This window comes from Vanessa atalanta, chromosome 1, assembly GCF_905147765.1.
Source record: "Vanessa atalanta chromosome 1, ilVanAtal1.2, whole genome shotgun sequence".
In the NCBI taxonomy this organism is placed as follows: domain Eukaryota; kingdom Metazoa; phylum Arthropoda; class Insecta; order Lepidoptera; family Nymphalidae; genus Vanessa; species Vanessa atalanta.
Genome location: NC_061871.1, coordinates 5,781,426 through 5,803,694, shown reverse-complemented (window position 1 = coordinate 5,803,694; position 22,269 = coordinate 5,781,426). Strand labels below are relative to the sequence as shown.

General features: G+C 30.4%; 3 protein-coding genes across 4 annotated transcripts; 1 reads left to right on the top strand and 2 right to left on the bottom strand.

Annotated features, from left to right (window-relative positions):
• Positions 1–56: 56 nt before the first annotated feature.
• LOC125065249 (E3 ubiquitin-protein ligase MSL2) lies at positions 57–2,390 on the bottom strand. 2 transcript variants are annotated; one of them, XM_047672771.1, is made up of 5 exons: positions 1,746–2,390; positions 1,570–1,655; positions 1,283–1,492; positions 841–1,015; positions 57–543 (listed from the first exon to the last, which is right to left on the bottom strand). In XM_047672771.1, exons 1-5 carry the CDS (start codon positions 2,296–2,298, stop codon positions 338–340), a joined length of 1,230 nt encoding a protein of 409 aa, XP_047528727.1. In that variant the 5' UTR covers positions 2,299–2,390; the 3' UTR covers positions 57–337. The 2 variants fall into 2 exon arrangements, with proteins under 2 accessions (XP_047528727.1, XP_047528718.1); XM_047672762.1 differs by having other exon boundaries at positions 1,570–2,390.
• A 2,789-nt stretch (positions 2,391–5,179) lies between these two features.
• On the top strand, positions 5,180–17,486 carry LOC125065362 (leucine-rich repeat-containing G-protein coupled receptor 4). Its single transcript, XM_047672926.1, has 5 exons — positions 5,180–5,533; positions 12,372–12,555; positions 13,942–14,500; positions 14,741–14,820; positions 15,255–17,486. Exons 1-5 carry the CDS (start codon positions 5,526–5,528, stop codon positions 15,456–15,458), a joined length of 1,035 nt encoding a protein of 344 aa, XP_047528882.1. The 5' UTR covers positions 5,180–5,525; the 3' UTR covers positions 15,459–17,486.
• An 801-nt stretch (positions 17,487–18,287) lies between these two features.
• LOC125076828 (regulator of nonsense transcripts 3B) lies at positions 18,288–22,210 on the bottom strand. The gene is made up of 6 exons (XM_047688532.1): positions 22,016–22,210; positions 21,715–21,928; positions 21,412–21,600; positions 20,767–20,915; positions 19,309–20,061; positions 18,288–18,714 (listed from the first exon to the last, which is right to left on the bottom strand). The coding sequence occupies exons 1-6, from the start codon at positions 22,121–22,123 to the stop codon at positions 18,586–18,588; spliced, it is 1,542 nt and encodes a 513-aa protein (XP_047544488.1). The 5' UTR covers positions 22,124–22,210; the 3' UTR covers positions 18,288–18,585.
• Positions 22,211–22,269: the final 59 nt, after the last annotated feature.

Sequence of the window (22,269 nt, the reverse complement as noted above, 5' to 3'; positions counted from 1 at the left end):
TTAAAGTCCAACTTTAAAATATTTGACATTTTATTTTATAAATTTTATCTGTGCAATTAAATCGAGAAAATTTATAACAATACATTAATTATAGTGATATTTCAATTCCAAACTTTTTGTATACAATCCTAGACCAAAAGCCTCTCTACACACTTTTAACTTAAGTGAAATGTTTCAATTTAAATTTTTGACATATTTATATTAAAACACACTCATATTCACAATAGTTCCATTCTGGTGACTAGTAAATTTGACAATCTTCTGTGGAATACCTTCCAAAAGTTTTTGTGCACCAAGGAATAAAATAGTTCTAGTCACCAGCGAGAGACAGCTGTTGTCATATATCGACTTCTATATCACTATTTACATCATGTGTTCCCGTTGATTGTGGAGATCCTGCATCGAAATCATGATCTCTTGGAGAGCATTGGGTATAATCATGAGGAGAGCTCATGTCGTCATCAGGTGACCCAGGCAACTCTTCATCCATCATTATTGTAGCTGGCAATGAAGGCGATACTTCTTGTAACTGACTGGTGTATACTGAAAAATTATATTGTCCATTTACATTACAAACTATACAAATAAATATATAAATACATATGACACAAATTACCTTAAAATAATGTTTGTAATAATTTAAGTATCTTTTTGTCTATGGTTGCTAAAACAATAAAATTTAAAGGAGGACCCTTCTAAGCAATGTACATAATGGTAAATAAATTATTGAAAAATATATACATATAATCTCAGATAAATAATAACCAGAAATATTAAAATTTTATGTTTTATTTGTTAAATAATCAGCTACAAAAATGATTTATAATGAAATATTTTTACCTTTAATGTCAGAAGATTTTAGTTCGGTGGTAAAAGTTAAAGATTCTTCCATGGCTTCCATTGTGAGTGTGTCTGTGTCCAGGCTGTCTATTGAGCCTGAACAGGAAGGTGAACTGTCTGGGTTGGTGTTTAGAGTTAGTTGTACTGTATCTAGTTGAGGTATATGAGGTCTGACCTAGAAAGTAAAATCAATTTGATTAGCATGTATCGCATATAGCATGTTCTTTTAAGTTGAAGGCAGTTGATAATAAATGGGAAACAAACATAATTAATAAGATTATGAACATAGGTACAAAAAAATGTAACATATTGAAAAACATTCAAACTATATAACTATATAGATAGTTGAGTTAAAATAAACATGCATATTATTAAATTTTGAGGTCGCAGATTGATTACAAAAAATATATTATTTGCAATTGAAATGGTCAGATTATAATACCTTCATTCCATCAGGTCTGTGAGGATTCCTACATCCTTTGCACTTGCATTCAGTACACGGTTTACTTTCTACATAACATGGACATCTTTGACCACAACATGTTAGCTTCCCTGGTGTAGCGGTTGCATTGCCACATCTACAGCCTTTTCTCTTACTGCTAGATGAGCTTCTTGTTCTATTCGATGGCTTTTTAAAACCAAGCTGATTTGACTGTAATGTATAAATAAAATAAATTATCATTATGATAAAGTAAATTTAAATATTATTAATTAAATTAACCAACTCACTTTGCTTTCTTTGGGACTGGTTTCAGATGGTGTTGAGTCCGTTTCATCAATTGCTTTCCTTTTGATTGTGATTTTATTTCCCGAACCTGCATACATAACAGAGTAAAGTGGGGACCCATTTGAAATAGCTCTAGAATTTGGAGAATCTTTATTAGATGATCTTGAATCAGAATTACTTGATGTTGATGCTGCTTGAGTTTGTGTAGAGGCTGAGTTAGTATAAACACAGGGCAATATACTATAGGCAGATTTCGAAAGGCCCGCCGTACTTTTGTAGTCGTCGTTAAACCCCGCTCCTTCTTGTATTAAATCTATTAAGCCCGAACTCGCGACTGTGCCACCATTAACTCCCGCCGCTATCTCATCTTCTTCCAATAAAGTTTTGTACGTTTCTGTGCCCATAAAATATTCACAAAGCTTTTTGTAACATTGCAGAAGTATACGTAACTGTAAGTTTTCGGTATAGTTATCATAATCTTTACACCAACTGCACGAAGGTTTTAACTTTTTTCTCCCGCCTTTACAATTTTTACAGACGTGATGTTGGCAGCCGGAACTCGTAGGAGTATAAGGTTCTTTTAATAAATTTCCACACACAGTACACGATAGCGATTGTCGTAAATAAGGAACCAAACGAAACAAGTCTGTCCACGAACTTTTATCTGCTGCATCAGCAAGAATTATCAAACGACAAGTTGAAACATACAAACTAGTAGCGTTCATCTTCATTTGAAAAACTTTTTTATAAACATTAATGTTTTAACTTAATTGTTTACACCAAAATATTATTAATACACAGGCAAAAAGCCGCAAACGCTTAGACAAAAGTCAAAACTGTCATGTGTCACTTTTGTTGTGTCAAGTTTGTTGTCTTTGTGACAACAAAGTTTTAATGAAATAATTATTCTATAAAAAGACAATAATAATCGATGATGATTTATTGTCATTATTTTATTATTATTTATTGTTATTAAAATAAAAAAATAAAAAAACAAAATGTAAACGTAGTATTTTTTATTAAAAATATTTTTAAATCCTTTCGTTATAAATCTGCAAACCTAATTTTTGTATTTTAATTGTCATCGAATAATACATTATTTCAATTTAAGTATATTGTTTTTAAAACGCAATAATACTACACCTTGAATAACTTACAACCCGTAATGTATAGCCTATTCTAATGGATGTAAGAAAAAATATAAACAAACCTTAGATTTACATATTTTACGCAATTTGCTAATAACTCAGCTATATTGTGCACTACTAAGAGTTTATGGTTAATATATCTATATCTATTTGTTGTATTATTTATAATACAACACTATTACACTTCAAAACGCATTTTTTTCGCAAATCCATAGTGAATATCATAGATTGTTTTTTTTCCTGTTATGATTGGAAATTGGAATAAAGTATTCATAATAATATAATTAGCAGTTAGCGGCAATTATCCGCCGTAAATTTATAATTTTTGTAAATGAGATTTAAGCCAATAACACCCTCTTTTTATTTGTAGTTTTTTATAGCTATGATTAGTTTTAAAACATTTGTAACTTACTTATTTCACAACGATCGTCACTATAGTATTTAATTTTTGATTCCAATATTTGTTTTTTACAGCTACATTATGCATGATAATTAATATTACATGATGTAGTCTCAATTTTTTGCATAGTCCTCTCATCTCTTGACATATGTCAAAAGATGTAGTCGTCTTTCGCGGGAAGAAAATGTAGTAAGTCAAAAATTCAAAATCTTTTTATCAAAATAAATATTATAAATATAAAAGGATTTACAAAAAATCTCTCACTTCAGCACTAGATAATATTATGTATTGTGTGATTCATTCGTTTTTGAGTATGATTTGAGTATAAATAAATTAAAATGAAATTTAGAGGTCGTAACCATGTCATTACTTGATAATTTTACCATCGAGGAGATTTAATTATTTTATGTTTTCGAACATACTCTAACTTGACTGTAAGGCTTCGTGCAATACTTACTAGTCTTGTGTTCCAGCTTGGAGTGTGGGTGAGTTAGTGTAACTAGAGATACAAGGAGCATAACAGCTTGTTCTCAGGATTTTTTTGTAAATAAATTTTCAGTAGCTGCCTAGATTCTAAAAGTAGGAAGTGTGTACAGAAACCCCCTCTAAGGAAGTCTGAACGTCGGAAAATCGGTCGGAATTATATATATCATCAGTTAATATATCCTACAGCCCCCATGTCTTTAGGAGATAGGTGACCACCAGGCCTCTCAACATAAAATATACAAACATAACAGAAAAAGGTTTTCACTTAAACATGACACATGGAATAGGAAGCGATAAAAGAAAGTTATAGCCTTTGATGAGGCAAGATTGACATTACATTCTCTTGTTGGACGTCAGCATGTAATGACGCAAAAATAAAAAGATTTGGTTATCTTCAAAAAGGTAGACTAGATGATCGAAGAACATTTAAAAGAACAATTAAAACTTCTCATGTTTTTTGCTAGAATAAGATAGTCTGGTTATTAAAAAAATACTACATTTCGAATATCGCGATGTTTGAACTATTGTAATGAATAATGTGAAATATTTATGGTATTTTTGGAATAGGCAAATTAGGTTGCTATTAAAACAATTCAGGCGGTTTATAATAATGATTTGTCTAACGTTTGAAGACAATTCAACCTTCAACCATTGTATCGTATATACTATATGAATTGAAAAAGTAGACACCAACAGCAGGACTAGTTCGCAAGTTCCTGGTAGCTTATTTTGCTTTGGAGTGAGTAAGGCTCGTTATAATCTTAAAGGATAATGTCCTGGAAAGAGTTTCTAAATTTTGTGTAACAGACGGGACCTTGGGTGGGAATCGTAGATCCAGCACGTCGAGCAAAACTTGAGTGGATGTGAGTGTGGAAGATCAACATTTTTGTACCTTGGGAAGTACCTATATCCATGTCTAACAGACAACTGCGATAACTACATCATAAAAAATAGCGAAATTGTGAAATAAATATTGAAAATCTGTGTAAATGCGTTCTTATTGCAGCCAGCAGAGATTTTTTAAACAAAAAACATTGTTTTGATTGTTTTTACCCCGTAGTCCCTTTTATAGGACTTTAACGATAAAGTCCCATAAAAGTATTCAACTGGATTCACTGATATAACTTCGGCTTATGATACAATTTCTTCATTGTCAAATGGAAAAAACATCTTAAGTTCATGTTTTCAAGCATGGCAAAAGGAATTTCATACTAATACGAAATTAAATTCGTTATCCAATTCATTAAAAATATCATCATCTCCTTTTTCATAAATAAATGTGTAAGTAGGTATACAAACCTAACAAGATAATTAGTCTAAATACTATTGGTATTCATTCAAAACTTACTGAATAATTTTTCGAAAGTATGTAGTTTATAGGTATAACAAATATTAAGTAATTAAAAAAGAAGCCTAATTAACTAATAAGATTTTAAATGCAAAATACGATATTCAATTATTATAGTTAATTAATGTTCCAAACAAAGGCAGTCATTTACTTATCGTGAATACACTTCAAGAATAAATATAATCATTTAACCAATCGGAGCATTTTGATAGGAGCTCGTCAATTACACTAGATATTCGGCAGCGGCGATTGTTCGCGTATCCATTGTCTCAAGCTAACTCGAGTAGATATTGGGCTATAGAAGGACAAACGCTGATAAAAGATTACCGCGACAGTATCATTTGATCCTCCGAGGGAAAAACATCTCCATGAATAAGGAGTGCAGTCATTGCGCAGGAGTGGAATAATTGAATCAATTCAACGAACGCCTTCCGTTGCTGATTGCAGCGTTGGGAAGTGTATGTGATAAATCAGTGGTTACGAGAGTGTTTGAAAGAGTCTTAACCGTAAATGTTGGTGCTGTTGACTTCAGAGTTCGATATTCGATGAAATTGGATTAAGAGTGATCATATCAAAATGTTCAGGTACTTCAGTTTATGACAAATTAAATATTATATTCATATATCACATACATACATTATTTAAACATCTATCATTTGATGGACTGTGAACCCACACAGGGGGGGCTGCAAAGCTTGAGATTAGCATGTTTCAGTTATAGTTTTTTTTATTCTTGCGGAATTCTAACAAGAACACATCAGCATAAAGATAATTGTAGGGATTTTCTGTGACTGTCTCTTGCTCAGCTCCGAATTGTGTATATGAAAATAATATCGAAATGTCGTCATCACCTTTGACTTAAAAAAAAAAATTGATTTGATGGGACGGAATTGCAGGGTACGATTTTCTATCACCAACCAAAATATGTGTCTTATCAAATAGTGCATAATTCAACTAAAACAATATATTATAGCTATATCTCTAATTGTCAATCGTTAAATTGAATCATCAATATTCACATTAATTTCAGTGATGAGGTACGTTTATTAAGTCACGTTTAAATAAAACGAGTGATTTGTAAATTTTAACTAAGGAAATTAATTGGTTAGCTAGAAAAGAAACTTCACTAATTCGTTTAAAATCATTATTATAATAGAATACCGAATTTGACTAGAGAACATTTTGTAAATATTGTTAATTATTTTAGGACTGTATTTAAAAATAGTCAGTCTCTCTGACGAGGCAATTTTCACAGACCTGGAACAAGTGCAACTATAGAGCTCCTGACATTTAAAATGAATCAAACACGGACAATCTCTAGTAGTACAAGAGACAAAATTATACGCACTGCTTTAAAGATTAGTCATTTTATCAAACCAATTTTTTTCATAGAAAACTAATATGAATCAACGTTATCTTTGTTTTGACTGATAAAATTCAATTCTTTCAGTAGGCAAATCGAGTAATTTGGAACGTCAAAGATTGCTTATATTTTGTTAATTGAAACAATGTTTAGTTTTTATTTATGCAGGTGATTTAATTGGGCGGTCGAACCAATTCCGTATCAACAAAGAAATGCAAAAAATAGTCAAAAATGTCTCGACACCAATTTTGATAATACCTATTAGTGCGTCATTATTTGATAATTCTTAACCGGAAATTTATTCTCATGAATTTGAAAACAAAAGTCATCTCTTTATTTTTTACTCTCGCTATAGGCTTCTATAGCTTTTCATAATGGACTTGAAACTATAATAAAATAAAAAATAAAATGATTAAACTTTAGATTTTACTCAGTATGTTCAAACGCGATTTGATAAAACAAACACCTAAATAAAATCACATTCTCTCATTGTTTTATAAATATTGTCTTAGATTAATTGACTTTATCACAAGTCATTAACGAGGGTGGATATAGGGTTGATTGGTAAACACAAATTGTACGCAGTATACATATTAATTAATTATAATGCCTATAGTAATAAATAAACACAAAACATTTATGAACAAGTTTAAAGATATTTCTTATACATATTTAGGTAAGTAATAATAATAACTTAAAAAGACAACCATATACTAAGATTTCTAGAAGACGTCAAGTCTTCTATCTGTATGTCGTAACGTCTCCATTTTTTTATATAATTAAAAAAAAAATTATTGCCAATACAATTTTGGTTACAATTTGTAATACGAGTAGGTATAGGTACCTACTATAGATAATAATCAGATCGATGATATACTAAGACTATCTACATATAAATACACTACACAGTATCTACTGAGATATATATCTATTTTTCTTTCGATTAACATTGTCAGGGGCGTGGACACATCATAAAGATCAATCAGACAATTGGGGCCGCCACGCACGATGCGCAGGAGTGTCCCACACAATAAGTATACAGCTTCCGTTCAATAGCCCCGTGGAATCAAACTATTCCAGAAGTATTTTTCGTTAAAAATACCTTTGTCTACTTTTTGAATTATTTTACTGGACATTGAAAATACGGTATATTTAAAGCGTTGACTCCATCGTAAGGAGTTACTTATTGCGAGTACATTTCTGCGAAGCGACGGTTAATAGGGGCCAAGGAGTCCAAGTCAACAATAATTAAAGAAATTGGTTTGACCTCTACCAATTAAGAAGGAACCCCTATACGAAACAACTTCGCAACACACTAAGCCGACTTGTAATTCTTAAGACTTTTTTATTCGCCAGAATTCAATGTTTTCGTGGTTTTTAGGTCACTCATATATTTAGGTTATTGATAGATCTTTCAAATAAGCCAGTTTTCAAGATATACAGAAAACATAATGACGCCTATATTATGTAGATCTGATAAAAGTCGATAAATTATTACATACGCAATAACGATAACATTTACATAGTAACAAAAGTCATCGTCCAATGTTTCGGAGTCTAAAGTGATATATTTGTTTAGTTTTTCATAAAACAAGTAATTTAAAGAAAATGTTTTCTTAACCTTGGAACATTTATCGTAAAACGCGCAAATAGTGATAGGCTGATGGAGTAGGTATCTCTATCGACGTTATTTAGGGCATGGTCAATTACTGAAAATATTATGAAATGAATGCACTTTATCATCTTGATGGTTTTCTTCGTAAAAAAAAAGAAATTATTCTTTTTCGTATATTATTGTATTAAACTTGGTTAAATTAAAATGTGACATTAATTTATCAGATTTCTTTCTGTTACTATAGGTAGGAAGAAACTGACGTTCGGCCATCTTTAAATAGCTTATGTATAAAAAATTCTTTGTAGAACCAGACCATATAGTTTATATATATATATATATATATATATATATATATATATTTGTAAATAATATCAAACCCCCAAGTATCTATTACTTATTATAGTAAATATTATAATTATTATTTATACTTTAAACATCGTTTCGTAGTCATTTAACCAATTACAGATACAAATAAATTACCTAATCATGAATCTTTTTAAAGATTAAAACAAACCCATATCTATGTGAATCATACAATAAACATTTTTAAAATAATTACAAAACACGCTACGTTTTTCCGTATGGCGTATAATACCTACTGACAGAAAAATAAAAATATCGATCGAATTATTTTAGTAATTATAAAAAGAACAGTGGATGTATGCATCTAAAATTGTTTCAAAGAATTATCCAAGAAAAATGTCGAAATTAGTTAAAAAATTAGGTAATTTTTCACCACGCGTGATATTTTATACATTAATAAATATTTTATTTTATAAAGGTTAACGTACAATCAAATATTTTTCCCGAAAGAAAATGGAGGTTATAAAATATTTCATACTTAGTCAACGTATAAAAGGCGGGAAGATGGCCGTTCCATTGTCGCATCACGAGGATGACTCTCATTATGTACCGCGAGTTGTTATTGCATTACTTTAGACTGGCTAATTTGCTATTAATTTAACTTCAATTATTTTCATTATATGTACCGACATTAGGAGTAACTACTGAGTAACTAAGTTGTTTTACATTGTCACCACATGACTAGGAAAATTATAGGTGCGGTGTATGCGCACCGTAAATACCATATGTTTTCAGGAAATGTTTTTAAACGTGTCCGTCATACGTTTATCTAAATATATATATATAGTGGTTTAAATTATAGTTTCTCTATTCTAAGATATAATTGACATCGTCATTGTTTAATTTATTATTGTAACGTGGAAAATATCAGTTCTATTTGACATTAATTAAAAAAGTAATAATTTAATGTTGGAAATGAATAAATGTTAAAATGTTTAAATATTTAATGTTTTAAATGAAATCAATGAATGTTTGACTGCTAGAATATGTAATTCATTGTGAAGATTACGGGTTAACTCACGCCTGAGATGCCATGTGATTTAGTTTTCAATAAATTTGTAATGTGGTCGACAGAGTAGTAAAACGTGTATGTGTACACCTACCAGTACTGTGGCAACGTTTTGAAATTTTCTCCAAACCTACTCAACAAGAGCCACACCATACTACCAAACTCAATCAAAATAAAGAAAAAGATGCACTAAAGGTACAGACCACACGGCTTTGGAGATGTGTTTTTTCAAAGTAAAAAAACCTTGTCTTCAAGAGACTAGGAAGCCTTTATCAAGCAATGGGTCATTCAAGTACTGGTCGCATCAGCCTTTAGTCAGATTTTTCGTTATATGGACATAACAAAAATATTTCCTTGGTCTTCTCATGGTAACTTACTTTGAACAAAAATAAGTTGATAATTTACTTCAATTTTGTGACAGGATCTTAATTACATGTTTGAACTGCTTTTTATCTATGTAGGCAGTGCAAATAACTGATGCGCTAATGTGATCCGACTTGATGTAGGCACATCTGTGATAGCCTATTTAAAAATGGTATTAATATTTTATCTTTGCAATAGATTCAACGAATTTTCCTAAATTTATGTACTAAAATTGTAGTTGGTATCAGTAATTTGAACAAGGCCGGACCGTAAGTTTAGGGGGCTCTGGGCTGACACTACTTAGGGGTCCACCTAAGACATATCTGAACGTAGACTTGAATTAAATTAATTGAATGGGTATGATTAATTGCAGGACTCGCAGGACTGCGAACCATACGATCTGTTTAATTTAATAAAATTATAAATTCGTCTATTTTTGATTTTGAAGGGCTGAAGCCCAAAAAGCCATATGGTAAATCCGGCCCTGAATTTGAGTCAACTTATAAGAATACTCAATTTACAGCTGCCTGATTACATTCAACCAACAATGAGATTGACACGAAAGTCTCATAAAATTATGGTAGTGACTACATTTAATAGCTGTACTGTTCAGTTTATGTCAACAAAATTGAACTACAATGTAAAACTGTAAACGAAATAGAGAACGAAACAGAAAGTAATTTTGTTGTTTATAATATTGTAATAGATCAGTTTTCAGGTTACCGGTCGGTCTACAGAGGAAAAATCTTTAGAGATTACTCAATAGAGTGAACGGAATTGAGAGAGCATGCATTTGCAACATGCACTCTTCATTTTGATAGCACCACAATTTAGCATGAACAAATATATTTCGGGACCAACGGCATTTCGAAGCACGAAAGTGTAACACTGCCGGATTGGTTGTTTAAGTCGCATCGATATTCTGGGCTTCTGAGTTTTTGAATGTGAACGTGCTAAATTACAAGTCATCAGTCTTAATATTGACAAAATATAACCGAGTTCTTTGCTGGAATTCGAAATACGGTCATATTCTCTAACTTATGCAATGTAAAAACAACTAGAGCAGGCGATAGCGATAGATCACGCGTCAATTTTATCATAGACACGCATTGTAAACATTGTACGTACTTAATGATACGCTTATATATACCCAGAAAATATCTTTTTGAGTTTCGGAACATAATTTTTAGTAGGTAAAGTAAGTTATTGTAATCCAATTCGTTCGTGAGATACCTTATTTTGGTTGAACGTTGTTTAACAACAAAAATATTAAATCTATTTGAATGGTAGAGTAACGTTCATGTTATATATAAACTAGTTAAACATACTGTAAAAGAGTTTCATTTGTGGAAATGAAAAATTTCCTCAAGAGAGACAAATTATTAATTCTCCAAGACAAACAGTCATCTCGTTATATAATTAACTTCTTTTGAAATTCTTCCTTATCGATTGGAATAACGGTACAAAGGTTGAGGCACGATAACCTTAAGAGAAAATAAATAATCTTCTGAAGGATTCTCTTTGATAACATTAAATTAATAGACTTATATGCAATAAGATAAAGTACTGTGAAGATGTGCATGAGTAAACAACCTAATGTGTGGTATCCGCTTACAAATATATGTTTCAATTTTATTAATTTAGGTATAGATATGTCAAGTATCATTATGAAGAACTATCCTAGTATAATATATATTTTCACATTATTTATTAATAGTTACTTAATTCACAGTTTGGGAAAAATTTAGAAAATAATTATGGGATGCAGAGCCTTTTCTACATAGATGTGAAACTTTAAGCACGTTACTGGAAATGCCCCGATTTAAATCCTTCAAATTCACACTTTTTACGTATTGAAATACTTGTTGCCTTCCAGGCAGGATATATTGTATACATGTATAATTGTATTTAACTAACATAACTTTGTATTTAAAAGTTGAAAAAGAGTAACTACTGAGTTTCTTGCCGGTTCTTCTCGGTGTAATCTACATTCCGAGCCGGTGGTAGCTTCACTTAATATAGATTGTGAAATGACGATTCAAAAATATAACTTTGATTTTATAGTTTGACTATTCTCGTAGTTATATAATCGTGATTATTTCAAAAAACGCTATGGATTTATTCTCCTATTGTATCTACATTATTGTAAGTTAAAAGTGCTGGTTATACCGCTATATGATTCCCTAATGTTACATAATGATAGGGATTAAAGTTCATATCGATTGGGTCTAGTCAATTAACGTTCACGTCGCATCGATTAGAGTCACAGTACTTAAAAAAAATATGCTGCTCATTTCTTCCACCGATGAGGTTATTTACAGAGTCGTTCTGAAATTGTACAATTTGATATCCAAAGCTCTAACTTTTGTGTTTGTATAGGCGAAAGTAGATGCGGAAGTCTTCTGGGTCAGTAATGATTATTATGACGAAAAATAAAAATATTTCCGTATATCAACTATACTAACTATACCTGCAGGCTTACCCGCACGAATTTAGTAAGTCTTCAAGCAAGCACACAAACCGTCACCACTCATTTTACCCCCTCGAGAGTTGAAATAAAAAAAAAAGTGGCCAATGTCCTTCCTTGGCATCAGACAATCTCCATAACAAATTTCAAGAGATAACGGACAGTTGCTTTTGTAATATTGGTATAGATTTATAAAGATTACATTGTAAATTTCATTTCAATCGCTGTTATGTCTGTTTCAGATATTGCTGTTGCTTCTTTCTTCTGCTGGTGGTTAAAACTTGTTACACTAAAGAGATGACGGATATTGAAGCGTTGCAATCGCTGCCAACGCGATGTACCTACGAATACGCATACGATATGTATGGGGCGCACTGCGCTGGATTGCGACTTACCAAAATACCGAGTCTTAAAGGAGGAATAGAGGTTTGTTTAATTATATAACATAAATGCCAATTTTTAACAAATTTACTATCAAATGTGAAGCAATCACATGTATTTACAGCTTACAGTGATTAAGTTTACCTTAACTTGTATTAGCCTGACTAACTTGTAACCTTACTTTATACTTGTATGAGCTAATACGATGTATCATCCTTTAAACCAGAACAAAATAATATATCTACATTGGCAGTTTTGACGACAAAATTGAATACCAAGGCAAATCAATTATCACTAAAAGGAGTCAAATATACTTTTCTTTATTTTTGGTTTCGTGTAAAATAGTATTAATACTAATTCACCAACGTAATTGTACTATCGTCCGCGGCTTCACTTGTATTTTAGGGTTGGTCGTCAGGTATAAGGCATAATAAGTCTATGTCCTTCTTTGGAGTTCAAGCTTGCTTCATACCAAATTACATCAAATTCGGTTAAGAGGTTTGGCCGTGAAAGAGCAACAGACGAACAGTCATACAGAGTTACTTTCGCATTTATAATTTTAGTATAGATTATTCTAAGTGTTACGAAAACTGCAGATTCTAAAGATTTATTTATAAATGTATCAAAGTATTACAGTGTTAGCTTTTAAATGATTTTACATAATCTATGTAAGAATAACAAAGGTAAAAATCGCTAGCAAACCTAATAAATATATGAATAAATAAGTAATAGTATTATCTCTAATAATGCTCTCTGAGTGTTTACGTACGTAGCAAAAGTATTTTAACGTTATTTGCAATTAGCATTGTTCATTATTTACTCAATAATATCACCTATCACATACTTGTGTATTATCTAGATGATATAAATATATATATAAACAAAAGTCAGTATACCTAATCTAGAAATAATTATCTTATCCGTGTTTTTATCTAACACAAAAGTTTAATTGGCTGTTACGTTCTCATCATTTTAAAAAGTATAAATGTTGACAAATTTTATTTTTCGGAATATGTCTTTTTTATTTTATTTTTATTAATTATATGACCTATTTTCATTTTTTTCGAATTTATATGGAAAATTTCATTTACGCTTTTTACTATACACAACTTATAACGGTAAATGTATATATACTATATGACAGATTTAGAAAAAGTAAAATATGTTCCTTTCCCACAAAACACCCACTGAGAGAGGATTTTGTTAAATGTAGTTTTAGAGACACATGTAAAGTAGTAAGTTAAGAAGTATGGCAGTTGTTATTTTATAATTTTATCTCAAGAATAAATAAATTATTAACATTTAAAAATACATCTCTGAAATCACAAATGTATGTAATGTTCATTCATAATATAAAATAGCATAAATTTGCAATTTTAGAATTTTAATCTTTTAATTATGTCTTGGTACAGTTTCTCTTTTTTGTTACAGATTCTCGACTTCAGCGATAACAAATTGCAAGAAATTCATGCAGACACGCTATCGTACTATACAAGTATCAAATACCTGTATCTGTCCGAAAATCAAATCTATTCAATCGACAAGGACGCATTTTCGTATTTGACATATCTACAGACCCTCGACCTCTCGAAAAATGTCATATTCCAACTTCCAGAAACTATATTTCAATTGCCATCATTACGAAAGCTATATTTAAATGGCAATCCATTATTACACTTAAGCTTAAGTAGTATGGAGATAAGCAAACCTATAAGGGCTCCCTTAGATCTTTTGGACTTATCTGATTGTAAGATCAAAGAGTTGCCGGACTTGGGCATACTTCCACAAATGATATTTTATAACATTTCCCACAATCCATTGACATCCTTAGATGCACAATCTTTTAGTGGGATGTGCAAACTTTCGAAAGTAGATTTAACGGAGTCTATCGACAACATCAAACTTTGTGATATGAAATTAAGTGTCATGTGGTTCCAAGAAAAAGGAATATATTTTCAATTGGGTGATTACACGAAACTTAATTCTAGAGGTAAGATTCACAATATATCATATTAGCCTAGTTTATGAGTGGGTAAAAAATATAAGTAATGGATATGTGACTAATAATAAACGAGTATCCCAGTTAACTTATTCTGCAGAAAGATTTAAACCCAAGCACAACATAAAATGTAAAATAATTCAATCTCGCAACTCGTTTTGACATCTCATGTAAAACCAAATTAATATATTATTTTGACTTTCAAACATCATTTTAAAATTTCTCTTACAGAATACGAGAATTGTCCTAGAATAGATATACCACAAAATCTCAATGCCACTTTCAACCAATGCCGAATGGAATATACTGAGGTAAGTAAACAGTATATTTTAGGACGTAAGAAAAATTTGTCGTAATTTTGTATTGATTCAAAATGATAAAAATTAAATGAAGCGGTGGCTTCAAAGAGTCCCAAAAAGTCAATTTTGTGGAACGGTGACTTGAGTGAATGACGAAAAATTAACATCTTTACAATCGATTCAAATTTACATTCGACACGAACTGTTATAACATTCCCTTGCACCCTATAATGCTTATAAACTATATAACCTATGCTATATAACCAGTAGTTAGTCAGTCCTATTCCAACTTCCATATCCGACGGTTGTCTTAAGAAAATCTATCTAATTCTTTTTTTTAAAAAGTCTCAACCCCTAAACCCTATAACAGAACGCTATTTTTTCACTAGTTACTGTATACATCTTCCCTTGGCTTCTGTTATTTTACATATTTTTTTTATTTTCAGATACAAAGTGTAAAAACGTCTCGTCGCACTTGGATGACTATCGGTGGCGGTCTCGCTGGGTTTCTAGTCGGTTTCGTCTTATTGTTATACATTATGCACCGACATAACGTAGCGCAGACGAAGAGAACTACCAAGGAGGTCAAGAAGGTTCCACCAAGTAACGACAAAAACGCAACTGCTATACTCCTTAATGACGTATCTTAGGCTTCCGGTGTTTTAGTTAACATTTTTGTTTGCAATGGGAATGCAAATTATTGGGATTGACTAAGTCTAAAAATAGGGACCGTAGATCTCAGGCATATGTTATGCTACATTTATCATTTAGCCGAAGCCAAAGAAAAGTCTTGGTAAAAAAGGTACATCTTTGGAAGATAGATTTTAGGAATAAGCTTTTTTTTACAATGTATAGATTTACTTTATGCGCTTTGTTATTAATATGAATCGCGATGTTTAGTAACCACCGCTTAGTAATATAACTAAATAGATTTCATTTACATATAAGTTACAATAAATTTACTGTAAGGCCGAATAGGCCAGGCAACATAGACTACCAGGCTAATTATTTCTCAGAGTTAAAAAAAAATCTAATCTTAAAGAGCGGAAAGAAGATTTGGGTGCCAATTTTCTGCTTCTACTGTATGATTGATATCTCAAAAATCTCTAAAATGCTTCATTATTTATATTTTTTCTAATTACGACTAAAATACACATTTCTATATTTTTTTTATAAAAGAATGGATAATTGCAATATAAATTCTTTATCCACAGAAACTACGAAAATCCTTGATAGTTCCGTACTAACTAAAATTACCTTTGGTGGGAAAATTATTCCACTACGTTTCGAATCACAACATATAACAGCACTAAACTTGAGAGGGTATAAGTAGAAACGCTTTGCTTAAATTAATCACAATTAGGCCGCTTGGTTGTTGGCTTCTTTGGATTGGGATGAAAAGTTTTACTTAATAATAAGTTTATGAGCCTTCGGCTTTGAAAATATTGTTGTTAGTTATTGATGACACTACGATATGAATAAATATTTTACAAGGCAGTAAATTCTATAAGCCTTTTTATTTTATGCAATAAATCTTACGTTTCAACGCAGAATTTCATGTATCTAAGTACTTTAATTTGTACGAGTATTTTTTTATATATGCATGGTTCAAACACTGTAAAAAAATCGAAGATTTACGAGGTTTTTGAGATATCTATTTTATAGGATTGCCACAATTATTGCAAATTTTAAGTTACATGCAAATGAAGAGTTAAAATCGTTTTCACGTTTCCGAGAACAAATCGCCTTAAACGTTAAAACCCATGTTTTAGCTGGACTATATAATGCAAATTAATAATAAATTGACATATTTTATAATTATTTCAGGTAACTGTCCTTTTACATAGAGTTAAATTTAGAACAAGTAGTATGCATGAATTTGTTTTTTATCAACTAATCCAATAATAAGACCTACGTAATACTAAACGTATGTATAGTGGGTACCTATGGTGTTGATCACATACTTTAAAATTACTCTTACAGTGATTCTATGGTTACACATTCGTACATAACATAATATTAGAATACGATAGGAGGCTTCGAAAGGCTGATTAGATTTACTATTTTTTAAAGAAATAAAAATCATTAAATTACTGTGCAACTATTTTATAAAATATGTATTGATTTGGTTATGAATGTTTACAATACTTTTAATGTCTACTTTTTGTATTAGGATTCCTTCCTATATACAAACACGTAGTTTAAATTACTATTACAAAAAAAATGTATTTATAGTGTAGCTTATATTCTTAAAGAATATATAAAAATAATTCTATATTTATATGGTTGCAAAATATTAAATGCAAATGTTTTCCTTTAAATGTAGCCTAAAGAGATTTAAGCGAAACGTTTGATAGAGTATCAGTGTATTTATAACGATATTGCCAAAGATAATGAATGATGTTAATAAGGCTAAATACGCACTGTATGATTTTTAGTCTTAACGTCGCGTATGCGGAATTGGAATGGATATCGTTATTATATTTAAGTTGAAATAAACTTTGCACAGTATTGTGGAAAGGTTTATTTCAACGTCGTTTTAATGGTGGTAATTGTATTGTGAGTTTTTAGTTTAAGTGATTATTTTTACGTTTATAATTAAAAATATATTTTTATATAAAATATAAGAACATGAATTTAAACTATCTAATGCACTGTGATATAAAAATATTAACAGATTAAATCTTTGAAATATTACCAAACAATGTTTTATTTAATAAAATGTTTTTATATAAAGGTTCATCGTTTTACGTTTAGGCTAAGGTGTCATACGTAAAACTTGAAAACGCTCTTTTCACGCATCGAAATAACGCTCCGCTTTTTTTCCGTGTAAGTGAACAAGACTGGAACAGAATGAAAGTATAGAAACGATATATATAGAAGTTTTTACAGATATTTGTAAAAACTTCGTAATAATTATTGTTACAATTAACTTTAGGTTATATCACCTAAAGCTAGCTTTGTAAAGTACAACCTTGTACCTTGAAAACTATTAATAAATAAATATAATTAAATTAAAAAATAAATATTTTAAATAAGGCTTAGAAATTCCTTGTAAATAACTTTTTACATTTAGTTTACGTAACCAATTATTTTTTTAATGAATTAAGTCTGACAAACCGAATAATTTTAATTAAATACTTAAATTCACATGAATTTTTTATGCAGACTGTTCATAAACTTTTTTTTCGACCATCAAGGATTACCTTTATAGTCAAAAAAAGTCATCATTTTGCAATAATGTGAGAGTGAGATGGAACGCACTTTTGTTATTAGATTTAAAGTATGCATTGGCACGTGTTATACGCGTTATACGCGATTTGATGATATTTATAGTTATCATTATAAGATAATAAAAATATCTACATCTCCGTCTAAGATAAGCTTGTCTATGCAATCTTTTGAGATCTGTAATACCAATAAGCTATAATCACGTAGGTACTCACATACCGCGCTTTTAAATAAATAAAAAACAGACACCCGTTTAAAACGAATTATATTTAATTGAAATTAAAAACAAAAACAGAACTTAATGGTCACAAGCTAAAACTATAGAACATTGAATGCTTTTACACTGATTTTTAAAAAGAATAAAAAAACCTTGGGAGGCAATTATTTTGCGCGTAAATAATTAAAACGACAGGTTTGAGTAAACACACGTTCCCTCAGTTGGCACGTTCACGTGTCCCCCTTCTACTGTCTGCAAGGACGTTTAATGCCAGCTTTAGGGTAATTCCGTTGATTGTTGTCCGAATACTGGGAGTCATGATAGTTATCTCAAGTATCTTTCTTTTCGCTGTCGTTTACAGATTTTCCAATGGGCGGTTGCGTGTCCTTCTCCTTTGCCAGACGTTGCTTGCTAAATTTACCCATACCTGGTTGATAAATAACGAGGCTTGGACGATCCTGTAAATAATTTTAATTCAAATAAATTAAAATAATACCGAGGAACTACAGTACTTAGCTACTATTAAGATCTATATTTGTGGCTTATGTGGTGATGTGGGATACTTAGTAAAAAAATTTACAAAGCACACAAAGATAAAACATAGTTCAGATATTTACAGCTGAATATACTGATATATGAGAAAAGAAAATATATATAAACAATTAAAAATGTTTTTATAATTATTTATATATATTAGTAATAAAAGAAAAGCTCCTTCACGAGACACCCTTTAATGACCAATTAAAAATATATTGTTTTAACTAACTCACATATATATAATTAAGTATCTGTGTATGTGTATGTGTACCTTGTTTTTCTAATAATTTATTTTTCTTATGCACACCAATAAACACTTTACATAAGGTTGACTGATAGAGAAATTTTATGATGTGTAATAAAGTATTCAATAAATAAACAAACATTATCAATATTATAGCCAAAAAAATTCTCTATTTAAATTTTGATTCTCACTTCCAGCATGAATGAACATTGGTAAATATAATATAAATAATTTCTTTAATAATAATAGTAACAAGCATTTTAATAATAACCTTATTTCTTATTCTTCTTTCTGAACGGCGTTCTGAGCTCTCATTCTTATCTTTCTCTTCGGAGCCTTCTCTGTCACTAGATTTACTCCTGTCATCTAAGGATTTCTGCCTTTTCAATGTTGTTTCTTCTTTAAACGTTATATCACCAGAGTCCATACTATTTCTTCTCATTTTCGTGAACTCGATTGAATCATGCTTAGCATTTGATTTAAATTTATTTTGAAATGAATCCTTGATTTTGGCATCTTCATCCATTTTAACTTTACGATCCATATCTTCTATCAATTTGGTCAAATCTTCAGTCTTCACTTGAGGTAATTGAGTAAAAGGTTTAATATCGTCATGGTTTAACGATTTCGATTTACCTTCGGCAGACATAATTTTACTAATTACAGATTGCTTGTCTGACTTGCCTTGTTCGGCTTGTTTCAACCTTTCTTTCCTAGTGTCACTGTACTTTTTACTTTTCTGTTCTCTTGGAGATTCTTTAAATTTATCACGTCTATCTTTTTTAAGTAATTTATCAGCTTCTTCTAACTGATCATCTTCTTTAATCAGACTGTCTTTCTTCTCTCCATCTACTTTTTTCTTTTTCTCTATAAGGCTAATACCAATTTTCCTTTGATCTTTATATGACTTAGATTCAAAAACAGTCCCATCTTTATCATTTACTTTGGTCTCATCATCTCTTAAATCATTGTCTCCTTCTCTGGACTTAATTTTCTTAACATCATTTTCTGTGCCATCTTCTTCCTGTAATATATAAAATATTTCTAGATTATAAACATCACCATCTATAAACATTTACTAATAATTGTTAAGTACATATACTTATAAATAATATTCAATATGTAGAATCCCTGCTGAATAGCCTAATTTTCCTAATAGTTACATTTATACAAGTCTAAAAGTTTGAACTACGTAGTAAATAGTACAAGTAACTACTTAAAATATGCTATATTAAACCTTTAAGAGTGTATCACCAATATTCAGTGTAGTTTCTTCAATATACTTTTTGTTGCATTCATTACTAGTTGTTAATGTGAATGTATTATGAGTTTTAACTGTTAATGCAGGATAGCAACTGTCCCAATCAGAATCTGTACTTGTTATTTCATCCGAACCAATTGCTTTTATATCGGTGTAAGTAACAGAACTTGCTTTACTTTTATGATAAATTCTTTGCTCGCCGTACCAAAGATTTTGTCTACTATGTTTGTAATTGCAATCATCACAGTTATCATCTTCTGACAAGTCACAGGGTCTCTGTATTTTATTTAGATTAATTATGATTTAAGTAGCATACTGTACATATTATATGTATGTAAATAGAGTCCAAACATATTAAATGTTTATTAAATTAAATTCTATGATTTAAATCACCTAATCATTTTCTTTTAATTTCTTTATTGAGTGATTAAAATTTAGTCAGAAGAAATTTAAATAATATCAATATACCTTAATGGGAAGATCTTTAGTTTTCCTTTCAATTCTCATTTTCCTTTTGTCGTTTTCCCTTCTCCGACGTTCATCTCTCCCTCTTTTGTCTAGCTTCCGAGCAGCAAGATATTCAAGTAGAGGTGTTGACTGCACTTTTTTATCAGTGTCTAACAAATAAAAAAATAAAAATAATATTTTTAAGTTAATCATTTAAATTGATTCCAATTCATTTTATATCATATACAAACATTGCTATGCTATGGTATGCAAACATGTATGTGTTTTAGGCAAATAGCATATTTCTATAAATATGTTACAATATTATATCATAATTTATTTAAGATTTTGTGAAAGTTTCACCGCATACTCATTTCTAAATCGACTATCATTGCTTAATAATTGTATTTCAGCATAATATGTGTGTAATTTTATAAAAAAAAAAATATATAAACAAAATTACTATTTACAAAATGTTTATAGACAATAGGAATTATTTTACTCTCAACCTTCTTCAATGGGATGATTTATTTATAGGCCGGGCCTATAGGCATTAGAGTTGTAAAAATGTGATTGCTTACATTTAAGCAAAATATTCATATACATGAGAGAATGTATATGTGTATTATAAATTAATATGATTTTTTTTATGTGTTCATAACTTACTATCATTTACAGGATACGAGTACTCAAGTTTTGGCTGGTTCTCGGTTTCTTGATCTTTATCTAGATTCTCTAAAAATTCCTGATAAATTGGATCACTTTCTATTGTACCACATTTAGGGTCTTTTTTTTTCTTTTTCTTAGGTATTCTTTGAAAGGGTGCATATTCAACAATTCCCACATATTCAACACCTGTAATTACATTTTAAATCTGTATCATTTACTCACTCTTCACTCTTTCTAATTAGAAAGTTTTTAAGGTCAATAATGTTGAATTTCCTTACACTAAAGAAAAAATAATATTACCTCTCTCATCTAGAAATACATAACCGTCAAATTTATCCCTGAATAGATAAATATCATCAATGTTGACGAAATTTATGTAGGCTCTTGAATACACATTATTTCCAAGAGACGGGTCAGGTTTTGCAAAATAAAAGTGATCATGTTCTGGTATCGGCGATACTTGTTCTAAAAATGCTTCCTCGGTCATCGTAGGTGGTAAACGGCGAAGTATTATCTAAAATTAAAAAGAAAAAATAATCACAAATACATTGACGTATGTTCATACAAAAATAACGCAATGTTATGAGCATAATGTCATTACTTTTGTCAGTGGCCGATGGGGTTTGGCTTTTTTGTCCTTGTTTTTGCTAACAAAAGTTTTACTGCCTGAATCGGACTGAGAATCTTTAACATCTTGATCTTCAGTCATTGTCCTGCCTTTTGTTTAAGTAGTTCAATTGTTCAACATTATCAAAAATCTTGGTACACCTGTGACGTTTTTGGTGCGTGTTGATAATTTGACACATTGATAGCTGACATTGACAACAGATTTAACAGACTGCTACTTAAAATAAA